General features: G+C 40.0%; 1 protein-coding gene across 1 annotated transcript in view; it reads right to left on the reverse strand.

Moving 5' to 3' along the window:
- The window catches only part of ANKRD45 (ankyrin repeat domain 45), a 91,046-nt gene that overhangs the window by 38,036 nt on the left and 29,158 nt on the right, over positions 1 to 23,852 (reverse strand). The window contains exon 2 of the mRNA XM_058310145.2: positions 13,831 to 14,167. Within this exon, the coding sequence (XP_058166128.1) occupies positions 13,831 to 14,152 (322 nt within the window). The 5' untranslated portion in view covers positions 14,153 to 14,167. The remainder of the gene's footprint in view (positions 1 to 13,830; positions 14,168 to 23,852) is intronic.

Genomic DNA, 23,852 nt, shown 5'->3' on the forward strand with positions numbered 1-23,852 from the left:
GTAACATCTAATCATAGTGTTCCTAATTCACTTGACACTGAAAGGCAGGTTTCCTCCTTCCAAGGTAACTCCCCCCACCCCTTATTTATTAGGAGGTACTAGGGATTGAACCTGGGACCTCGGACATGGAAAGCACACACTCAACCACTGACCTACTCCTGTTCCCTCCCCTTTCTTTTTTTTTAAAAGATTTATTTATTTATTTATTTATTTATTTATTTATTTATTTATTTCTCTCCCCGTCCCCCCCACCCCACCCCGGTTGTCTGTTCTCTGTGTCTATTTGTTGCATCTTCTTTGTCTGCTTCTGTTGTTGTCAGCTGCACGGGAATCTGTGTTTCTTTTTTGTCACGTCATCTTGTGTCAGCTCTCCGTGTGTGCAGCACCATTCCTGGGCAGGCTGCACGTTCTTTCGTGCTGGGCGTCTCTCCTTACGGGGTGCACTCCTTGCACGTGGGGCTCCCCTACACGGGGGACACCCCTACGTGGCACGGGACTCCTTGCACGCATCGGCACTGCGCATAGGCCAGCTCCACACGGGTCGAGGAGGCCCGGGATTTGCACCATGGAATTCCCATGTGGTAGTCGGACGCCCTAACCACTGGGCCAAGTCTGCAGCCCCAGAAAACTTCTTGACACATTCCATTCTTTCTAAGAACATCTACAACAGAAACAAGCAGTATCAGAAGTATAACTGAGTCGAGAGGGGGCAAGATGGCGGCTGAGTGAACATCCCTATTAGGGTCTTCTGCAGGGAATCGGCTGGGCGGCGTTGGAGACTCTTTGGGACCGGATTGTTTCGGGATTTTTGCTGGTCCGGAGGTGTCTGGACATCGATTTGGAGGGAAGGTAACAGAGAGGATCCGTCTGTGAAATATACACGGAGATCCCAGCTACCTGTAGAGGATTCCCTCCTTGGGTAGGCGGAGACGAGGCATCTAGCCCCGCTCGGTGGGGCTGAGCCAGGCCGGGCCGCAGCGGCGGACGCCAGGGCCGGGCCGGGCTGCGCCGGCGGCGAGCGGGGCCGGGCGGGGCCGAGCCGGGCCGAGCCGGGCCGAGCCGGGCCGCGGTGGCGTGCGGAGCCGGGCGGGGCTGGTTCAGGCCGCAGCGGCGGGCGGCGGACGCCCGAGCCAGGCCTGGGCCGCTGTAGCGAGCGTAGCCGGGCCGGGCCGCAGTGGCGTACGGAGCCAGGCGGGGCCGGTCCAGGCCGCGGTGGCGGGAGGTGGACGCGGGAGCCGGCTGGGCCGCTGTAGCGAGCGCAGCCGGGCGGAGCCAGGCCAGGCCGTGGCGGCATAAGGAGCCGGGCAGAGCCGGTCCAGGCCTCCGCGGTGGGCAGCGGCGGGCGGAGCCGGGCCTGCGGAGGGGTTTCTGTTCTTTGTTTCTTTTTTTTTTTTTTTTTTAATTTATTTTATTTAATTTTTTTTTTTTTTTTTTTTTTGGAGCATCTACAGTACTGGGGAGTTCGTGAGCCCTGGGCGGCCTATTGGGGGTTTGTGGGAAGGGAGGTGCTTGCAGACCCATTTGGGCAGACAGACGGGGGGTTTTAGGGCAAAGCGGGGGGAAGTTGTTGTTTTAGATAGTGTTGCAATTGTGACACGTGTATACCTGTATCTCTCTTCCCCCTATCCGTTCCCCACCGTTTGCCCATCCTCTTTTTCTTTCTTCCTTTCTTCTTGTCTTTCTTTTTTTCTTTATTATAATTAGTTTTTTTTTTTTGGTTTTCTCTTTCCCTCTTGTCCCTCATCTTCCACTTATTTTATTTTAATTCAAGTATACAATAGGTGCTACAGGGAACACCTCACATTTGCTGGGTTTTCCCATCCTCCACTGCCTCATTTCTGTGTGAACTGATTTAGGCTACCTACACTATCCCCCTTCCCCTGCATCTTGATATCCACTATCATCTACTGTCTCTCCTATATTCCACCCCCCACCTCCCGTTCTTTGATCCACAAAGTGTCTAACTTTTAATTTCTAATACCTTTGTTCTGTTTTCTGTCTGTTATCCACTCTTGAAACTACTACCTTTCTTTTCTTTTTCCCTCTCTCATGAAAACAATAGCTTTGTAGTTCATACCATATTCCTCCCATATTCAGTCATCTACTTCATAAAAGGTACTCTACCTACAGCTATAACTCTATACAATCTACATGAATCTAACCTCCATCCTCCCAGATCTCATATTCTTGCTTTGTTAACATACATCACCAATACTACTTTACACTTTTCCCTTGCTTACACAATTGCCTTTCCCCAACACTAATACTTTCCTCTAAAGTGAACTTAACCAACAACAAGTAACTAGAATAAGAAGAAAAAAGTGACAAAGAGAAGATATAACACCTATGCAAAAATAACAACTAATTAACCTCCAAGAGCAGACAAAGAAGCTAAGGAACTGATTAAATTCGTCAAAATAAAGAGATGACCAGAAAGCAACAAAAATCTACGAACCAAACCAATAATCAGGAAAACATGGCTGAATCCAATCAACAAACCAATAATCACGAAGGGGAGCAAAACTTGGCACAAGCAATGAAAGATCTCAGAACATTTATCACCGACAAATTTGATGCAGTAATGAAAGAGGTTAACAACATGAAGACATCACTTGGAGGGGAAATTGCAGACATACGCAAAAACATAACAGATATGATGGAAATGAACACCACAGTTCAAGAAATCAAAAATACACTTGCAGCAAATATCAGCAGACTAGAAGAGACAGAGCAGAGAATTAGTGATGTGGAAGACAGTACATCAGAAATCAAACAGATAGTAGAAGGGGTCAATAAGAAGATAGAAAAAATCCAATTAGGATTTAGGGACCTGAATGACAATGCAAAACGCTCAAACATACGTATTATAGGCATTCCAGAAGGTGAAGAGAAGGGAAAGGGGTCAGAAGGAGTGTTGCAGGAAATAATGGCTGAAAACTTCCCAAATCTACTGAAAGAGACAGATGTACATATCCAAGAAGCACAGCGCACTCCACAAGTCATAAACCCCAACAGGCCCACCCCAAGACATATACTTGTCAAATTATCCAATGCTCAAGACAAAGAGAAAATCCTAAAAGCAGCAAGAGAAAAGAAAACCATCACATACAAGGGAAGCTCAATTAGATTAAGTGCTGATTTCTCTTCTGAAACCATGGAGGCAAGAAGACAGTGGTATGATATAGTCAAGGTACTAAAGGAAAAAAATTTCCAACCAAGAATACTCTATCCAGCTAAACTAGCATTCAAACATGATGGAGAGTTCAAAATATTCGCAGACAAACAGAAACTGAAAGAGTATACCAACAAGAAACCTCCCCTTCAAGAAATTCTAAAGGGAGTTCTGCAGGAAGAAAGGAAAAAACAGGAAAGGCAAAGTTGGAGGAGAGTATAAGACCAACAACAACAACAAAAAAGACAAAAAAAATATATACAAACAAAATATGACAAACACAAATCCAATCAAAATATGGCTAACACAAATAATTCCTTGATAGTAATAACACTGAATGTCAACGGATTAAACTCACCTATCAAAAGATTCAGACTGGGACACTGGATAAGGAAATATGACCCATCCATATGCTGTCTACAAGAGACACATCTTAGACCCAGAGACGCATGGAGATTGAAAGTGAATGGCTGGAAAACAATCATACAAGCTAACAATAACCAAAAAAAGGCAGGAGTAGCTATATTAATATCAGACAAAATAGACTTCAAATGCGAAACAATTGTGAGAGACAAAGAAGGATACTACATTTTAGTCAAAGGGAAAATCTGTCAAGAAGATCGAACAATCATAAATATCTATGCCCCTAACAAGGGTGCCTCTAAATACGTCAGGCAAACGCTGGAAAAACGAAGTGAAAGAATAGATACATCTACAATTATAGTGGGGGATTTTAATACACCACTATCAACTCTGGACAGAACATCTCAAAAGAGAATCACCAAAGAAACAAAACATCTGAATAGTATATTAGAGGAGCTCGATCTAATAGACATATATAGATTGCTACACCCAAACACAGCAGGATATACATTTTTCTCAAGCGCACATGGATCATTCTCCAAGATAGATCATATGCTAGGCCACAAAGAAAGGCTGAACGAATTCAGAAAGATTGAAATCATACAAAACATTATCTCTGACCACAGTGGAGTCAAGCTGGAGATTTGCAAGGGACAGAAGCCCAGATTTCACACCACGATTTGGAAATTAAACAGCACACTCTTAGAAAAACAGTGGGTCAAAGAGGAAATCTCAAAAGAAATCAATGACTACCTTGAAACAAATGATAATGATAACACAACATACCAAAATTTATGGGATGCAGCAAAAGCAGTACTGAGAGGGAAGTTTATAGCCATAAATTCATATATCAAAAAAGAAGAAAGAGCAAAAATTGAAGAACTAACTGCACATCTGAAGGAATTAGAAAAACAACAACAAAGTAACCCAACAGGAAGAAGAAGGAAGGAAATAACAAAGATAAGAGCAGAACTAAATGAAATAGAAAATAAGAAAGCACTTGAACAGATAAACAAGACCAAGAGCTGGTTTTTTGAGAAGATTAACAAAATTGACAAACCTTTAGCAACACTAACAAAGAAAAAAAGAGAGAAGATGCAAATACACAAAATAAGAAATGAGAAAGGCGATATCACCACTGACCCCACAGAAATAAAGACTATCATAAGAGGATATTTTGAAAAACTATATTCCAACAAAAATGACAATCTAGAGGAAATGGACAAATTCCTAGAAACACATAAGCAGCCCATAGTGACAAAAGAAGAAATTGATGATCTTAACAAACCAATCACAAGCAGAGAGATAGAATCAGTTATTAAAAATCTCCCAACTAAGAAGAGCCCAGGGCCAGATGGCTTCACAGGTGAATTCTACAAAACATTCCGGAAAGAACTGACACCAATCCTGCTGAAACTATTCCAAAAAATCGAAACAGAAAGAACATTACCCAACTCCTTCTATGATGCCAACATTGCCCTAGTACCAAAGCCAAACAAAGACATCACAAGAAAGGAAAATTACAGACCAATTTCTCTAATGAACCTAGACGCAAAAATACTTAACAAAATACTTGCTAATCGTATCCAACAACACATTAAACGTATTATACACCACGACCAAGTGGGATTCATCCCAGGTATGCAAGGATGGTTCAACATAAGAAAATCAATCAACGTAATACACCATATAAACAGATTGAAGGAAAAAAATCACATGATTATATCTATTGATGCAGAAAAAGCATTTGACAAAATACAGCACCCTTTCTTGATAAAAACACTCCAAAAGATTGGAATACAAGGGAATTTTTTGAACATGATAAAGAGTATATATGAAAAACCTAAAGCCAATATTGTTTACAATGGAGAAATCCTAGACTCCTTCCCTCTAAACTCAGGAACAAGACAAGGATGCCCACTGTCTCTGCTCCTATTTAACATTGTCTTAGAAGTACTTGCTCGAGCACTGAGGCAAGAACCAGAAATAGAAGGCATTCAAATTGGAAAGGAAGAAGTCAAAATTTCATTATTTGCAGATGACATGATCCTATACATAGAAAACCCTGAGAGATCTACAACGAAGATTCTAGAACTCATAAATGAGTTTAGTAAAGTCGCAGGTTATAAGATCAATGCGCAAAAATCAGTAGCATTTCTGTACACCAATAATGAGCAAGATCAGGAGGAAATCAAGAAACAAATACCATTCACAATAGTAAATAAAAAAATCAAATACTTAGGAATAAATTTAACTAAAGAGGTAAAGAACTTATACACCGAGAACTATACAAGATTGTTCAAGGAAATCAAAGAAGACCTAAATAAATGGAAGACTATTCCTTGTTCATGGATAGGAAGACTGAACATTATTAAGATGTCTATCCTACCAAAACTGATCTACACATTCAATGCAATCCCAATAAAAATCAACGCAGCCTTCTTTAAGGAACTAGAAAAACTAACTATGAAATTTATTTGGAAAGGAAAGAGACCCCAAATAGCCAAAGACATACTGAAAAAGAAAAACGAAATTGGAGGAATCACACTACCTGACTTCAAAACATACTATAAAGCTACGGTGCTGAAAACAGCATGGTATTGGCATAAGGAGAAACACATAGACCAATGGAATCGAATTGAAAACTCTGATATAGAACCTCACATATACAACCACACAATATTCGATAAAGCCACCAAACCCTCTCAACTGGGAGAGAGTGGCCTATTCAACAAATGGTGTCTGGAGAACTGGATAGCCATATGTAGAAGAAAGAAAGAGGATTACCATCTCACACCTTATACAAAGATCAACTCAAGATGGATCAAAGACCTAAATATAAGAGCCAAGACCATAAAAACCTTAGAAAGCAGTGTAGGGAAACATCTACAGGACCTTGTAATAGGAAATGGATTTATGAATATCTCACCAAAAGCACGAGCAGCAAAAGAACTAATAGATAAATGGGACTTCCTCAAAATTAAAGCCTTCTGCACCTCAAAGGAGTTTGTCAAGAAAGTAAAAAGGGAGCCCACACAGTGGGAGAAAATATTTGGCAATCATATATCTGATAAGAAACTTATAACTTGCATATATAAAGAACTCCTATATCTTGAAAATAAAAAGATAAACAACCCATTTAAAAAATGGGAAAAAGACTTAAACAGACACTTCTCCGAAGAAGAAATACAAATGGCAAGAAAGCACATGAAAAAATGTTCCAAATCTCTAGCTATCAGGGAAATGCAAATCAAAACTACAATGAGATACCATCTTACACCCATAAGATTGGCAGCTATGAAAAAAACAGAAGAATACAAGTGCTGGAGAGGATGTGAAGGAAGGGGAACACTCATCCACTGCTGGTGGGAATGCAGAAGGATCCAACCATTCTGGAGGACAGTATGGCGGTTTCTCAAAAAACTAGCCATAGATTTGCCATATGACCCAGCAATACCACTGCTGGGTATATACCCAGCAGAACTGAAAACAAGGACACAAACCGATATATGTACACCAATGTTCATAGCAGCATTGTTCACTATTGCCAAAAGTTGGAATCGACCCAAATGCCCATCAACAGATGAGTGGATCAATAAAATGTGGTATATACACACAATGGAATACTACTCGGCTGTAAGAACAAACACACTACAAACACATGTGATAACATGGATGAATCTTGAGAACCTTATGTTGAGTGAAGCAACCCAGACATTGAAGGACAAATACTACATGACCTCAATGATATGAAATAAACAAGCTGCCCTAGATAGCAAGAGACTGAACGATAGGCTTACAGGAAATTGGAGGGTGGAGGAAGGATATGAGCCGATGTCTGCAGGGGTGGAATTTAAGACGAGATGGTGGTAAGTATGAACACAAAGAAGAGATAAAAGGGGGGCAAGGGGTTGCCTTTGGTTGGGGCTTTGCGGGTTTGAGGGTGGCTGGGGAGGGACGGATGGGTAACGTTGCCCAAAAGTGGGGGGAGGGAGGGGTAGCATACGAACACAGGAGAGGGTCAGGTGTTGGTGGAGAGTAAAATGCCGAGAAAATCATATCAAAATATAATAAAGAGGGTTACCTGTTTAGAATGCTCGGAGGGGAGGGTCTGATGCAGGACGGGCTCCTGGGGAATGTCTAAATGCTCATTCTGCCAGAGTGGGTGACACCATGGGGTAGAAACCCAAGTAGTGAGAGTGGGGGTGGACCCACATCCTGGGGAGGACTAATGCCATCAAATAGAGGGAACTGTATCCCTCGAGAGAAAGGGTGGCTCCCAGGGCATTGGGGCAGTTGAGCAAGTTAGGCCCTGAACACTATTCCATCTATCTCTGGAAGTGGCTCCTCAGGAAACGGAGGTTGGCTGTCACTGTGGGTACCAAGGTGGAAGGGAAAATGGACGTTAAATGTGTGGAACCAAAGTAAATGGGGGGTAAGAGAGGAGTTTCTTGAGAGTACACAAGGATGAATATAAAACATGTAATATTACACCATAACATATAGGAGATGACAGACTGATAATGTAAACCATAATGTAAAACATAGGATAACTAAGAATGTAAAGAACTGTGTATCCTAAAGTATTCACCATAATGTAAGCACAGATGTCACCTTGTTAGAAAGCTAATGTCTCAGACTCTGTACATCACTTTAAGTAAATATGATATGAATAGGGCGTAAGAGTATCACTGTGGAAGGGAAAAGGTTTTCTGGTGGATGTGTGGGAGTGCTGTATATTATATATATACATTGCTGTGGTCTAGGACTCCTGTGAAGAAAAGCTGAATAATTAGGGGGGGGGAAAAAAAAAAAAAGAAAAAGATAGGATGTGGAATTTTTTCAAGTCAACATTCTTTATCTAAGTTCTTTATCTAACTTTATCCAAGTTCTTTATCTATCCTTTAAACCCATCGCTATATGCCATTCCCTAGTAAGGGACCATGACATTATATTGGGCTTCAAATTTCGGGGGGTTCTGGATCACAGAGTGTTTCAACAATGGCAATGGAGGGATACTGGTATGGGATACCAATGACAGGTGATATATGGCTGACAGGGAGCTGTACAGAACATATGTCCAGGGTGCATGGTAATGTTTGGATATACTCATAGTGGCAACAATTAAAAACCACAGCAGGGGGGGTACTGGGTTCCTGGCCAGTGGTGCTCTGTCGTGGTCCCTAGGGGAGCAGCGACAGTCTCCCAGGTACAGTGGCGGGGACCGGGAGGGAGTGAGGGTTCAACAGTGAGCCCCTGATGCTAATGACTATGCTTGTGAGCTGATAAACCTAAAATAAGAACAAGGCCTAGAGCAACATTGTGCCTGGGAATTTCCTCCTGTCAGCCTTCATGTTACTCAAATGTGGCCAGTCTCGAAGCCAAACTCAGCATGTAAATGCAATGCCTTCCCCCCATCGTGGGACATGACACCCGGGGATGAGCCTCCCTGGCAACGAGGGACCACTATCAACTACCAACTGATGATGCAACTGGAAAATGACCTTATACGGAAGGTTCAATGCGGATCAGCAGAATATCCATGTCTACATAAAATACCATGACTTTAAAATGCTATTTGACCTAAAGTAAGGGGGAAATGGAAAGGAGAAATGAGTTTATATGGCTACGAGTTTCTAAAAAAGAGTCTGGAGGCTGGCAGAAGGATTGCCCTCATGCACAACTGAGCAGAGTCAGAGAGACAGATAAAGCAGATACAACCCCCAGATATTGGTTCCTTTGAGGGCTAAAGAGACCCATGGGAGTTATGGTCATGGCCGATGGGGTTAACTACCAGGGCAGATGGCCCCTCTTTGGAAATGGTGTTTATGTGTGATGAATCTGGACTCAGATGGGATCTCCCTTCATAAGACTTTCATGCTAATGTGCTGGAGGTGCAGTTAATGTTGGGGTTTAAGATATATTTAGGGGATTTGAATCTCTGGACTGACAATGTGATAGCCAGGTCCTGAGCCTCAACAGACTCCAGCACCTACAATCTGATTTATTGGACTTACCACACTCAGCTAAGATGGAGTTGAAGAAGGACAACCACCACACCATGGAGCCTAGAGTGATTACAACTGAAAATGGGAGGATTGCATCCAGCATCCATGTGGAATCTGAGCCTCCTCTTGACATAGAGGTGCAATGGACACAACCAATCCAATGTCCACATAGAAGAGGTGGCATTGGATTGGGAAAAGTGGACATGGGGGACGATGGGTATGAGGAAAGGCAGGAAGAGATGAGAGGTGGAGCCGTCTTTGGGACATGGAGCTGCCCTGGATGGTGCTTCAGAGGTAATCACCAGACATTGTAAATCCTCACAGGGCCCACTGGATGGAATGGAGGAGAGTATGGGCCATGATGTGAACCATTGTCTATGAGGTGCAGAGGTGCCCAAAGATGTACTTACCAAATCCAATGGATGTGTCATGATGATGGGAACGAGTGTTGTTGGGGGGGGAGAGGAGGGATGGGGGGGTGGGGTTGAATGGGACCTCACATATATATTTTTAATGTAATATTATTACAAAGTCAATAAAAATAAAATAAAAAGAAGTATAACTGAGATTTCCGTATTAGTTTCCTATTGCTGCCAAAACAAATGACCACAAATTTATCAGCTAAAAACAAGACCCATTTATTCTCACAATTTTGTGGTTCAGAAGTGCAGACAGTGTGGCTCAGCTGAGACCTCTGCTTAGAGACCCAAAGGGCTGAAATCAAGGTGTTAACTGGCCTGGGTTTTTATCTGAAGACTCTGGGGAGAATCTGCTTCCGAGCCTATTCACGTTGTTGGCACAATTCTGTCTCTTGCAGTTGTATGTACAAAGTTCCCATTTCCTTACTGGTTGTCAGCCGGGAGCCTCTCTTATCTTTTAAGGCTGCTCACATTCCTCATCATATTGTCTCTTCTGTCTTCAAACCAGCAACAACGTGAGTCCTCCTTACCCTTCAAATCTCTTTGACTTCTGCCGAATCTCTTCGACCCCCAGGTAGAGAAAGTTCTCTGCTTTTAAAGGCTCATGTAACTAGACAGGGCCTACATGTATAATCCAGGTTACTCTCCCTATCTGAAAGTCAGTAATCTTAAAAACATCTGCAAAGTCCCTTTTGCCATGTAATGTAAACATATTCACAGGTTCCACAGATTAGTACATCTGCGGAGAGGGCACATTCTGTCAAACAGTCTGTCCACTGGTCCCCAAAGATTCACATAACTCCCAAATGCAAAATACATTCACTCAATCCCAAAATCTCCCCATCCCATGATCTCATCCCATTGTAGTATCAACTCTAAGTCCCAAATCTCCTCTAAATTTCATCAGCTCAAAAACCCCAAATGTAATAATCAAAATCAGGCGCAGATGAGGTCCTGGGTATAACCCATTAAGTACAAGTCCTGGAGGACAATCCTCTCCGTCTGTGGACCTGTGGAACTTAAGAAACACATTATCTACTCCTTACTTACAATGGTGGCACAGGCAAAGATAAAAGTTATAGGCATTCAGGTTCAAAAGGGAGTAAAATGAAAGGTAAACAGAATTATCAGATCAAAACATTTTTGAAATCCAGCTGGGCAAACTCCTCTAGGTTTCAAGGCCTGGGAATAATCCTGTGGTTCTCAGTTCTGCCCTCTAGGCTCTCAGTTGAGCCCTCTGAACCATCCTTCCTAGCGCATGTTTGCTTCTGATTAGTTTTATCAGCTTTTGCTTCCTCAAAGGAGAAGCCATCTTTCATTTTGTACTCTCTCTGCCCCACTCGGGCCAAGCTAGAGTGTTTCTGCCACTAAAAAAAATTCTCAACAACGTTGTGGGTGCCCTGTGGATGTGACAGAGAGATGATTCACTTCATGAGGCAGAAGCCAGGTCAACAAATCATTTTGAGTTACTCCCTTTGGCTTCTGCTGTTAGCAGAGGGACACAGCAAAGCTCTTTAGCCTCCTAGAGGGCCTCTGGTTTGATTGAGAGAATACCCTCAGACATACCCTTAATCTCTTGCATCTAAATACTCTGAATTTTTTATCTTTCCAACATGTCAGCAAGGCGTTGAAGATTTATCACTCAGCTTTTACTCTACAACATGCTTTCCTGACAGCAAATCTCTTAATTTTAATGTCTTTGCCATCTGGATAGACTTAGAATTTCCCAAATCAAGTCCCAGTTCTTTTCATTTAACAGTTCTTCCTTCAATTTCTGCTCTGGCATTTTCTATAAACAGCAAGAAGAAACCAGGGCATATCTTTAACACTTGGGAATGTCCTCAACTAAATGAGATTTCATGGTGAGCATGAAATCAGAGTGGAGAAATAAATTATCTTAGAATATGTCATCAGGCTCTGAAAGACTATATACATATCTCCATAAATTGGAAAAAACCTATTAAGAGGACAGCAATCCTCATGTCAGTTAATCAGAGCACCACCTCCCTTGATTGATATTGGAGGCACACTGTCAAAAACTGATTTGGTTCTCTTCTTTTCTTCTCTGTAGTATGGTTTTTAGATATTACTTATCCCCATTTTGTGAATGAAGAAACTGGTACAAAAAAGTTATATAATTGGTCAAGAAATACAGCTAAGTTAGTGGCAAAGCTGGGATTTGAACCTAGGCAGTAGGGTTCCAAAATCAACACTCTTAACCATTCCACTATAAAATCCTTTTGTAACATGCTTTTTGGTCTCAATGTTAAGAATTATCCATTTTAATATCCCAAGAGTTAGTTCATTCATTTTTAAATGCTGTGTAATATTCCAGTAATTCACTGTTACAAATAACACTTAGACATTTTGTATATATGTCTCTTTATGAGCATATGTGAGAGTTTCCCAAAGATACATGTTTAGAAATAAATATCTAGATCATAGGGTACGTCCATTTGCAACTTTATATAAATGTTCTTCAAAGTGGTTGTGCCAATTTACACTCCTTCAGTAGAGCACATATCCTGTATCTTACCAATATTTAATATTGTCAGATAGTACCAGATATTTACATTTTTGTCAATCTGATGAGTAGTGGTAACTCATTGTTTAAATTTGCATTTTAATAGTGAAGTTGAGCAGATTTCATATATTCATTGGCCATGAGGGTTTCTCTCCCATTAATTGCTTGTTCTTATCCTTTGCCTATTTTTCTAAGGGGTTGAATTCTTCTTATTCTTTAGTAGGCTCTCTTTATACAGCCTTTGTCACTTGAGACAATATTGCAAATATCTTCTCCCAGTCTGTGGCTTACGTTTTCACTTTCGGGTATCTTTTGTGCATAATTGTTAAAATGTACATATACCAATATTTCCCTTAATAATTTGTGTTTTGTTTGTATCTCATTTTAAGAACTCCCATGATACCTCAAAACTATAACAATATGTTCCTATTTCTTTTTCAGAAATTTAAAATTTTGCTTTTCAAGGTGAAACCAGAGAGAGATTGTAGATGCACAACATTGTAAAATAATGCACTAAATGCTACTTGCCATTTAACTATTTCCTAATTTCCATTATACCTTCTGTGACCCATCAATTATTTCAAGTGAGTTTTTGTTCCAAATTTACAGGGATTTTCAATTATCTTTTACTTTGTTATGGTCAGAGACTAAGAACTACATGCTGTAGATTCTTTAGTATTTATTGAACCTTTCTTAATGGCCTAACATATGGTTGATATTTTTAAATGTTCTCCATGAGCATGAAGAGAACGTATATTCTCTTTACTGGAGATCATTATTTTATTTTATTTTCTACAGTGATCACATATCATATTTGCAATCTGAAAAAAACAAATTACTGAATTAAAGAACTAATCAGATGTCTACTAAAACTAATAAATCTCAAAAGAAAAAGAGAATGGTAAGAACTAGTGAGCATTTACTATGTACTATTTTACTATGGACCAACCTCTATAATATTTATATCTGTTATTTTATTTAATCTTCTTAACATTTATAAGGAAAATACAATTATTACAATTATTATCCCCATTTTGCCCATGAAGAATCAGAGACACAAAACGATTAGGTAACTTCCCCAAGTCACAGTTAGTAAATAGAGAAGTCTGTGTTCTTAACAGTATGCTCTGTCTATGTTACATATCTATGTTATAGTGCATAATATAGATATACATGTATGTACACACATATATTCATATATATGTATACATATATAATACAGTATATACAAAATATAAAGGAGGCACATCAACTTTATCCATGCTTAAAGACAGTACATAGCATCTTTAGGAAAGTCATAGCTACTCTTAAGTAATAATAATGAGAGAAAAAAACACAAAATACCTCTGGCAGTTTTTTCATTCAGATTCACACCATATTTTGCCAAAGATCTAATCACATCACTTTGCCCAGCCATGCAGGCTGCATACAACAAATTTCTCCCAACAATGTCTTCTTCCAAGAGTAGCCCCATGGCCTGTTCATGATGAGGATTCTCAGGATCCTCAAAAATCTTCTGCAGACTTTCTACATCCCCTGTGAGAGCAGGTTGTAAGAGGGCATTCACAGTGCCTTTTACCTCAAGTTCCTCAGCAGCTGCTTCTTGCAGTGAGAAAACTACTGATTTTTCTGAATTCTCTGACTCTGGGGGACCTTCTGACTCCATTAACTCCAAAAATACCTGAGACAAAAAAAAAAAAAAAAGTAGTAGAAGTTACTCAAACAAATCAGTATTAATTTATCTGATCAGCTGACTGACAACACAGGTTGGATGAAAATATTTAACTGGTTGAGAGGAATTATAAAATAAGTGACTTTACAGACCTACTAAGAGTAAATACATTGCTTGAATCAAAGCACACAGCATTATGAAATCAATACCCCTTGGATAGATCCTACCAGAGAATATATGATAATCTATCTCCCTAATATAACATAGCTATACTCATTTTTAACTCCCCTAATCATGATTCTTCTACTCCTTTTATTCAAACCTATAATTTTCAATGCATCTGTTAAGTATATTTCACAGAGACTTAAATCTTTGGACTGTAAATGCCAGTTGAGCCCTGAATCCCAGCAGAGTAGCCAACAACTCCTCTCCAATTTTTTGGGCTTATTCTGGACAACCAACAAAATGATGACGACGGACAGGTCCCATCCCAAAAAACAGAGAGTGCTTGCAGCTGCAGACAGGATAATTCCTTCCATCTCTCCCATGGTAACTGGGTCCCCTTTCAGGCTAGGGCTCTCCAAGTGGACATCATTCTGGGTTCCTCAAGATTGGGGAATGAACCATTATGGGGGACGGGTGTTATGGTCGCAGACCAAAGTAGATTAGTTGTTATCCTGGATTTTATCTCGTGTTGGTAGAGGAACTTATAAAATTGATATAAAGACACTGGTTTCCAGAGGTTCAGAAGAGGGAAGGGTAACGAATGGGTGGAACAGGGCATATTTGGGGCAATGAGATTCTACAATACTGCAATGTTGGACACACAACATTATGCATTTGTCAAGGCCTATGGAATGTATAGCACAAAGTGTAAACTTTAATGAAAACTGTAGATTTTGTTTAGTTGCAATGCTAAAATATTGGTTCATCAACTATACTAGGTATACCACGCTAATCTAAGATGTCAATAATAGAGGTAACTATGTGTGTAGGTGGGGGGTTGGGGGGTGAGTTATATGGGAATTCCCTGTACTTTAGGGGTAATTTTTCTGTCAATGTAAACCTAAAATTTCTCTAAAAATAAAGTTTTATAAAAAGAATACATTGCCTGAAAATATAATATAGTGCTAAATGCTGATATAAATAGTAAATTTAACAGGAAAAGGAGAAGAAAGAAATCAAAATGGGCTACATTCTTTACAAAAAGATTGAAAGAGTACATTAAAGAGACCTACCTGCCTAAACAGGGGTCCATGCTGGGGAGCAATAAGAAATATAGTTAGATCACTGGAGCCAAACTATGGAAACCTAAAAACCAGGCAGGGATGTTTAGACAGAATTCTTTCTCTCAGTAATACTTACTGAAGACTTACTAATATACAAAGTGTTGTGGAGGCATCATATAAATTATAAAGAAGAACAAAATTTATATCTTGCCCTCACAACTTATATTTCAAGGAGGAAAATACAGTATACACAAGTAAGTGTAAAAAGGTAACAAGTGCTAAATATTATAAGAGATGAAGAGCTTACCAGTGTTTAGAAGGAACAAGATTAGTTCCAGGTAGAGCTAACCAAGGAAGTCTTAATAGTGCTCACTATAAGAATACATATTAAATTGGGACTGATTCAGAAAAGAGTAGCATGTATGTCAAGAATGCCTATGGCATCACTGTTTTTTTTAACTTTATATTGTACATTTAAATAGTGAAAATATAAATAATTGAAAAAGAAAAACACAGTTGAATAAAAACACACATTTCTTAATTAAATGGATACCTATGAATTTTTTTAAATCATACAATATGTTACACAATATATTTGGTTCATAGTAATGCAATCAAACAGTATTTGTCCTTTTGTGTCTGGCTTGCTTCACTCAACATTATGTCCTCCAGGTTCATCCTTGTTGTCACATGTTTTATGACTTCATTTCTTCTTACAGCTGGATAATATTCCATCGTGTGAATATACCACAGTTTGTTTATCTATTCATCAATTGATGGACAGCTGGATTGTTTCCAACTTTTGGAAATAGTGAATAATGTCACTTTGAACATTGGTGTGCAGACGTCCGTTCGTATCACTGCTCTCAGTTGTTCTGGGTATATTCCCACTAGTGGTATTGCAGGTCATGTCACCAGTCTATATTAAGCTCCTTTAGGAGGTGTTCAGTGTTCACAGAGGCTATTCCATTTGCATTCCCACCAACAGGGAATAAGTATTCCTATCTCTCCACATCCTCTCCAACACTTGTAACTCTCTGTCTTATTAAGAGTGTGGCCATTCTGATAGGTATGAAATGATATCTCATTGTGGTTTTGATTTGCATTTCCCTAATCATTAGTGATATTGAGCATTTTTTCATGTGTTTTTTCCATTTGTATCTCTTCTTTGGACAAATGTCTATTCAAGTTGTTTGCCCATTTTACAATTGAGTCATTCGTCACAATTGAGTCATTTGTTGAGCTGTAAGATCTCTTTATATATCATGGATATTAAATCTGTTTCTGACATGTGATTTCCAAATATTTTCTCCCAATGAGTCAGCTGCCTTCTCCCCCTTTTGACAAAGCACTGGGAGATGCAAAAGTGTTTAATTTTGAGGAGATCCCATTTATCTATTTTTTCTTCTGTTGCGTGTGCTTTGAGTATAAGGTCCAAGAAACCACCACCTACCACAAGGTCTTTAAGATGTTTCCCTACATTTTCTTCTAGTAGTTTTATGGTCCTGGCTTTTATATTTAGGTCTTTGATCCATTCTGAGTTGATTCTTATACAGGGAGTGAGATGGAGGTCAACTTTCATTTTTTTGGTTAGAGATATCTAGTTCTCCCAGCACCATTTGTTGAAGAGACTGTTTTATCCCATTGACATGGACTTGGTAAGTTTGTCAAAAACCAATTGAGGGAAGCAAACTTGCCCCAATGGATAGGGCATCCGCCTACCACATGGAAGGCCCGCGGTTCAAATCCCGGGCCTCCTTGACCCGAGTAGAGCTGGTCCATATGCAGTGCTGATGCACATAAGGAGTGCCCTGCCACGCAGGGGTGTCCCCCGTGTAGGGGAGCCCCATACGCAGGAGTGCACCCCATAAGGAGAGTTGCCTAGCATGAAAGAAAGTGCAGCCTGCCCAAGAATGGCGCCGCCCACACGGAGAGCTGACACAACAAGATGATGCAACAAAAAGAAACAAAGATTCCCAGTGCCACTGATAGGGTAGAAGCGGTCACAGAGGAACACACAGTGAATGGACACAGAGAGCAGGTGACTGGGGGGGGGGGGAGGGGGGAGGAGGGAAAGGGAGAGGAATAAATAAAAAATAAATCTTAAAAAAAAAACAACCAATTGACTGTATAGGTGAGGGGTTATTTCTGGATTCTCAATTCTATTCCACTGATCAATGTGTCTATCTTTATGCCAGTATCATGCTGTTCTGACCACTGTGGCTTTGTAACTTTTGCTGTTGTTGTTGTTTCAAAGACAGGCAGTGAAATTCCTCCCATGTCGTACTTCATTTTTAGAATGCTTTTGACTATTCAGGTGCACTTTCCCTTCCAAATGAATTTGGTAATTACCTTTTCTAATTCTGTAAAGCAGGCTGTTTGAATTGTGATTGGTATTGTATTCAATCTATAAATCAGTTTGGGTAAGATTGACATCATCACAATATTTATTCTTCCAATCCATGAACACGGAATGTTTTTCCATTTCTTTAAGTCTTTTTTTTTAATTTCTTTTAGCATTGTTTTATAATTCTCTGCATATAGGTCCTGTACTTCTTTGGTTAAAATAACCTAGGTACTGGAGTCCTTTTGTTGCTCTTGTAAATGGAATTTTCTCCCTTATTTCCTCCTCAGATGTTCAGTACTAGTGTACAAAAACATATTGATTTTTGCATTTTGATCTTGTTTCCTGCCACTTTGCTGTGCACACTTATTAGCTCAAGTGGCTCTGTCATGAATACTTCAGAATTTTCTAAATAGAGGATCATATCATCTGCAAACAGTGGGAGTTTTACTTCCACTCTTCCTATTTGGATGCCTTTAATTTTTTTTTTTTTTTCTTATCTAATTGCCCTAGCTTGAACTTCTAGTACTATATTGACTAACAATGTTGACAGTGGGCATCATTATCTTGTTCTGGATCTTAAAGGGTAAGTTTTCAACCTTTCCCCATTGAGTACGATGTTCACTGTGAGTTTTTCATATATATCTTTTATCAGATTGAGGAATTTTCCTTCTATTCCTATATCTTTTGAAGTGTTTTTATCAAAAAGGATGCTGGATATTGTCAAATGCCTTTTCTGCATCAACTGAGATGATCATGTGGTTTTTCTTCCTTCATTTTTTAATGTGGTGTATTACACTGATTGATTTTCTTATGTTGAACCAGGCTTGCATACTAGGAATAAATCCCACTTGCTTGTGATGTAAAAGTCTTTTGATATGCTGTTGGATTCAATTCACAAGTATTTTGTTGAGAATTTTTGCATCTATTTCAATAGAGAGATTGGTCTATAATTTTCATCTCATGTAGTATCTTTATCTGGCTTTGGTATTAGGGTTATATTGGCTACATAAAATGTATTGGGTAATTTTCCCTCCTCTTCAATTTTTTGTAAGAGATTAAACAGCATTAGTGTTAATACTTTTCTTTGCTGGGAGATTTTTGATGAAAAATTCAATCCCTGTAAATGTGATTGGTCTGTTAAGTTCTTGTATTTCTTGTAGCATCAGTGTAGATTGTTTGTGTATTTCTAGGAATTTATCCATTTCATCTAGGTTGTCTAGTTTGTTGGCATACAGTTTGTCATAATATCCTCTTATGATCCTTTTTATTTCTGTGGGGTCAGTCATAACGTCCTCCCTTTCATTTCTCATTGAATTTATTTGTATCTTTCCTCTTTTTTCCTTTGGTAGTCTAGCGAGGGGTTTGTCATTTTTTTTTTATTATTCTTAAAGAAATAGCTTTGGTTTCGTTTCTCTATTTTTTTTTTCTCAATTTCATTTATTTATACTCTAATCTATATTATTTTTTTTCTTCTGCTTGCCTTCGGCTTCATTTGCTCTTCTTTTTCTAGTTTCTCTAGTTGTTTAGTTAAATCTTTGAGTTTAGCACTTTCTTATTTTTTAATATAGACATTTAGGGCTATAAATGTTCCTCTCAAGACTGCCTTTGCTGAATCCCATAGGTTTTGATAGGCTGTGTTCTCGTTTTCATTTGTCTCTATATATTTACTGATTTCACTTGTAATTTCTTCTTTGACCCACTGATTCCTTAGGAGTGTGTTGTTCAGCCTCTACACATTTGCAAATATACTTTTTTCCTGTCAATTATTGATTTCCAGTTTCATTCCATTATGGTCTGAGAAGGTGCTTCATATAATTTCAGTCTTTTTATATTTATTGAGAGCTGCATTGTGCCTTAACAAGTGGTCTATCCTGGAGAAAGATCCATGGGCACTTGAGAAGAATGTATAACCCACTTAGTTTGGATACAGCATTCTGTATATGTCTGTTAGGTCTAACGCATTTATCATATTGTTCAAGTTCTCTGTTTCCTTGTTGATCTTCTGTCTAGTTGTTCTATGTAACGATGTGAGTGGGGTGTTGAAGTCTCCAATGATTATTGTAGAGACGTATATTTCTCACTTCAGTTTTGCTGAGTTTCTCTCATGTATTTTGGGGCAACTTGGTTAGGTGCATAGATATTTATGACTGATATATTTTCCTTTATATAGGAATAAATATATCTTCCTTTTACTAATATATAATCGCCTTCTGTATTTCATAACTTTTTTGCATTTAAATTCTGTATTGCCTGATATTAGTATAGCTATCCCTGCCCTTTTTTGGTTACTGTTTGCATGGAGTATCTTTTTCGAACCTTTCACTTTCAGCTGGTTAGTATTCCTGGGTCTGAGGTGAGTTTCTTGTAAGCAGCATATGGATGGCTCATGTTTTTTTTTTTTTTAGCCATTTTGTCAGCCTGTATCTTTTGATTGGGGAGTTTAATCCATTCACATTCAATGCCATTACTGTAAATGCATTGTTTACTTACACCATTTTATTCTTTCATTGTCTTATGTCACATCATATTTTTGTCTGTCTCTTTACTCTTTTTGCTATCCTTTCTTTATTCTTTCTTCTGTACTCTCCTCCAGGCCTCTCTCTCCTATCTTTTAATTTCAGGTTCTAAGGCTTCCTTTAATATTTCCTGCAAAGGTGGATTCTTTTTTGTAAACTCTCTTTGTTTCTGTTTTTTTGTATTTTCTACTCACCTTCACACTTGGTGGGCAATTTTGCTGGATAAAGAATTCTCTGCTGGCAATTTTTCTCTTTCAGTATCCTAACTGTATCATACCACTGTCTTCTTGCCTCCATGGTTGCTGAAGAGAAATCTGTACTAAGTCTTACTGGATCACCCTTTTATGTGATGGTTTGCTTCTCCCTTGCTGCCCTGAGAATTTTTTCTTTATCTTTGACATTCTTGGTAATATGTGTCTTGGAGTAGGTCTATTCAGATTTATTTGGATTGGGGTACAGTGCGCTTCTTGGACATGTAAGTTCAAGTTGGGAAACTTTCAGCTATTATTTCTTCAGGTATTCTTCCTGCCCCCTTTCCCTTCTTTTCTCCTTCAGGAACTCTCATAACACATATGTTGTTGCATTCATATTGCCATTCAACTCTGAGCCCATGCTCAATTTTTTCCATTCTTTTCTCTGTTCTTTTATCTCTTCAATTTTAGCTGTCTTTGGTACCCCTTATTCTTTCTTCTATCATTTAGAGTCTGCTCTTATATGCCTCAAATGTGTTTTTGTTTTGTTTTTAAGATTTATTTTATTTACTTCTCCCTCCCCACCCCCATTCTCTGCTCTCTGTGTCCACTTGCTGTGTGTTCTGTGTCCGCTTACACCATAGGTGGCCCCGGGAAACTGCATCTCTGTTTTTTGTTGCATCATCTTGCTGTGTCAGCTCTCCGTGTACGGCACCACTCCTAGGCAGCCTGCGCTTTTTTCACGCAGGGCAGCTCTCCTTGCAGGGCACACCCCTTGCACGTGGGGCACCTCTATGCGGGGGCATGCCTGCATGGCATGGGACTCCTTGCGGGCAGCAGCTCTGCATGTGGGCCAGTTCACCACATGGGTCAGGAGGCCCAGGTATTGAACCCTGGACCTCCCATATGGTTGGCAGACACTCTATCAGTTAAGCCACATCCACTTTCCTCAAATATGTTTTTGATCTCACCTATTGTGTCTTTTATTCCTATGAGTTCTGTTACTTTTCTGTTCAGGATTTCAAATTCTTCTTTGGACTTATTCAATGTCTTCTTGATGTCATTTATCTTAGTCATATTGTCTTTCAACCCATTAATTTGATTTCGGAAATTTGTGTGCATCTTGCTAATTAGTTCTCTCAAATCTTGTGTCTCTTCTGAGGCTCTGATATATTCCTTTTCTTGGGCCACGTCTTCCATTTTCTTAGTATGGCTTATAATTTTTTGCTGATGTCTAGGCACCTGATTAGGATGTAGTTTACTCATATGCTCAATTTCTTTCCCTTTTGTAGGGATTTAGGGGCAGGAGGCTGTGTGTTACTACTGCTTTTTGACTCTTGGCTCAGCCTGGGTTGATAGAATTGTCCCTGCTACTTGCTTAAAACTGGGCTGTCGACCCATTAATTGGTTGCAGACCAGCTTTCTAGGGCTTTGGGAAGGGAAGGTATAAAAGCCAGAAAAAGTCTCTCTTATTTTTAATTTTCTCACATGCATTTCCTTGGTCTTTCAGCAGATGGTACACTTTGGAAGCTCTCAGTTCAGTGCCTGTTCAGACTGTAATTATTTTTGGTTTTTTTTTTCAAATTTCAGTGGCTTAAAACAACAAGTTTTATTCTTTTTTATTTATTTATTTATTTCTCTCCCCTTCTCCCCCCCCCTTCCCCCCCAGTTGTCTGCTCTCTGTGTCCATTTGCTGTGTGTACTTCTGTGACTGCTTCTATCCTTATCAGAAGCACCAGGAATCTGTGTTTCTTTTTGTTGCATCATCTTGTTGTGTCAGCTCTCCGTGTGTGAGGAGCCATTCTTGGGCAGGCTGCACTTTCTTTTGTGCTGGGCACTTCTCCTTACGAGGCACACTCCTTGCACATGGGGCTCCCCTAAGCAGGGGATACCCCTGCGTGGCACGGCACTCCTTGCACACATCAGCACTGTGCATGAGCAAGCTCCACACAGGTCAAGGAGGCCCGGGGTTTGAACTGTGGACCCCACTGTGGACCTCCCATGTGGTAGGCAGACGCCCTATCCATTGGGCCAAGTCCACTTTCCTAGACTGTATTTGTTGCAACACAGACCAGATCAGTGTGACTGAGCTTCCTGCCTGGAGGCTAAGAGCGTTGTAATTCAAATTTTCTCTGAGACAGTTCTCCAGTCTACTATGGCAGCCTCCTCCCTTTTTCCTGGTTGGAAATGTTTCCACTCCCCTCTGAGCCCTCAACAGTCCCTGCTGATAGAGGAGGAGATTGGGAGGATCATATATCTGTAACCTATTTAACCAAGGCAAATAATGGGGCACGCAGCCCCACCTGGCCTGGAAGGGCTCCTTAGACACAGCAGAACAAATTTGTAAGTCAAAAGCTGAGTTAGCCTTAGGCTGTGTCCCTCTCTCTCCCTTTACCTGGGGTGGTGGATCCCTGGAGCCCCTTTTGTAGCAGCAGGCCCAGGGGCCTAAGGATTCTAAAGTGTCTTTAATGTGGGGGAGAGTGCCAGCAGCAACCACTGGTTTCAACTCCCAGTTCTGTCATCATGATCCCGGTCCTTTGTCCCTCTCTCCTCTGGGTGGTATTCAGCCTTTGCATGGTGTCCTAAACCCTAGAAGATATTTTTCCAGGCTGTTTCAGCCTATCCTCTAGCTATTTTTCTGATGGAGAATAGAGTCCCATGTCTTTCTAGTCTACCATTTTCCTGGAAGTCTATCAGCATCACAGTTGACAAGAGCAAAAACCTGAGGCAGGGAGTGGCGCAATGCCCATGAGCAGGTACATAAACTGTGGTATAGTCACACAAAATTGTACATAGCAGTTAAAATTAATAAACAGTGATATACAATGTGGCAGGCACCTCCTGACATGGCTCCCAAAGATCCCTGTCTCCTGGCATTCACACTCTTGTGTGGTCCTCTCCCCTTTAGTATGGACTTGCTTCTAAGAGAAATGGGAACAGTGAAGGGACATCACATCCATGATACAATTACGATAGACTGTGACTTTTACCTTGCTGGTATTTTCTCCCTGGCTTTTCTCATGTGCTTTCATGAAGAGAACCACCTGTCAAGGAACTAAGCAGCTTCTGCCCAACAGTCAGGAAAGAATTGAGGTCCTCAGTCGAATAGCCCATGAAGAAGTTAATTCTGCCAACAACTACTGAGTGACCTGGGAAGTGGATCTGCCCCACTTGAACCTTGAGAAGTCTGTGGCTCTAGGCAATTTCTTTTTTTTTTTTTCATGATTCATCTTCACGTTCATTCATTTTTTTAATATATTTTTTTTATTTTTTTACTGATTTTGTAAAAATATTACATTAAAAAAAATATGAGGTCCCATTCAACCCCACCACCCCCACCCCACTACTCCCCCCCCCCCACCCAACAACACTCACTCCCATCATCATGACACATCCATTGCATTTGGTAAG

The sequence above is a fragment of the Dasypus novemcinctus genome, chromosome 13 (genome assembly GCF_030445035.2).
Source record: "Dasypus novemcinctus isolate mDasNov1 chromosome 13, mDasNov1.1.hap2, whole genome shotgun sequence".
Taxonomy (NCBI): Eukaryota; Metazoa; Chordata; class Mammalia; order Cingulata; family Dasypodidae; genus Dasypus; species Dasypus novemcinctus.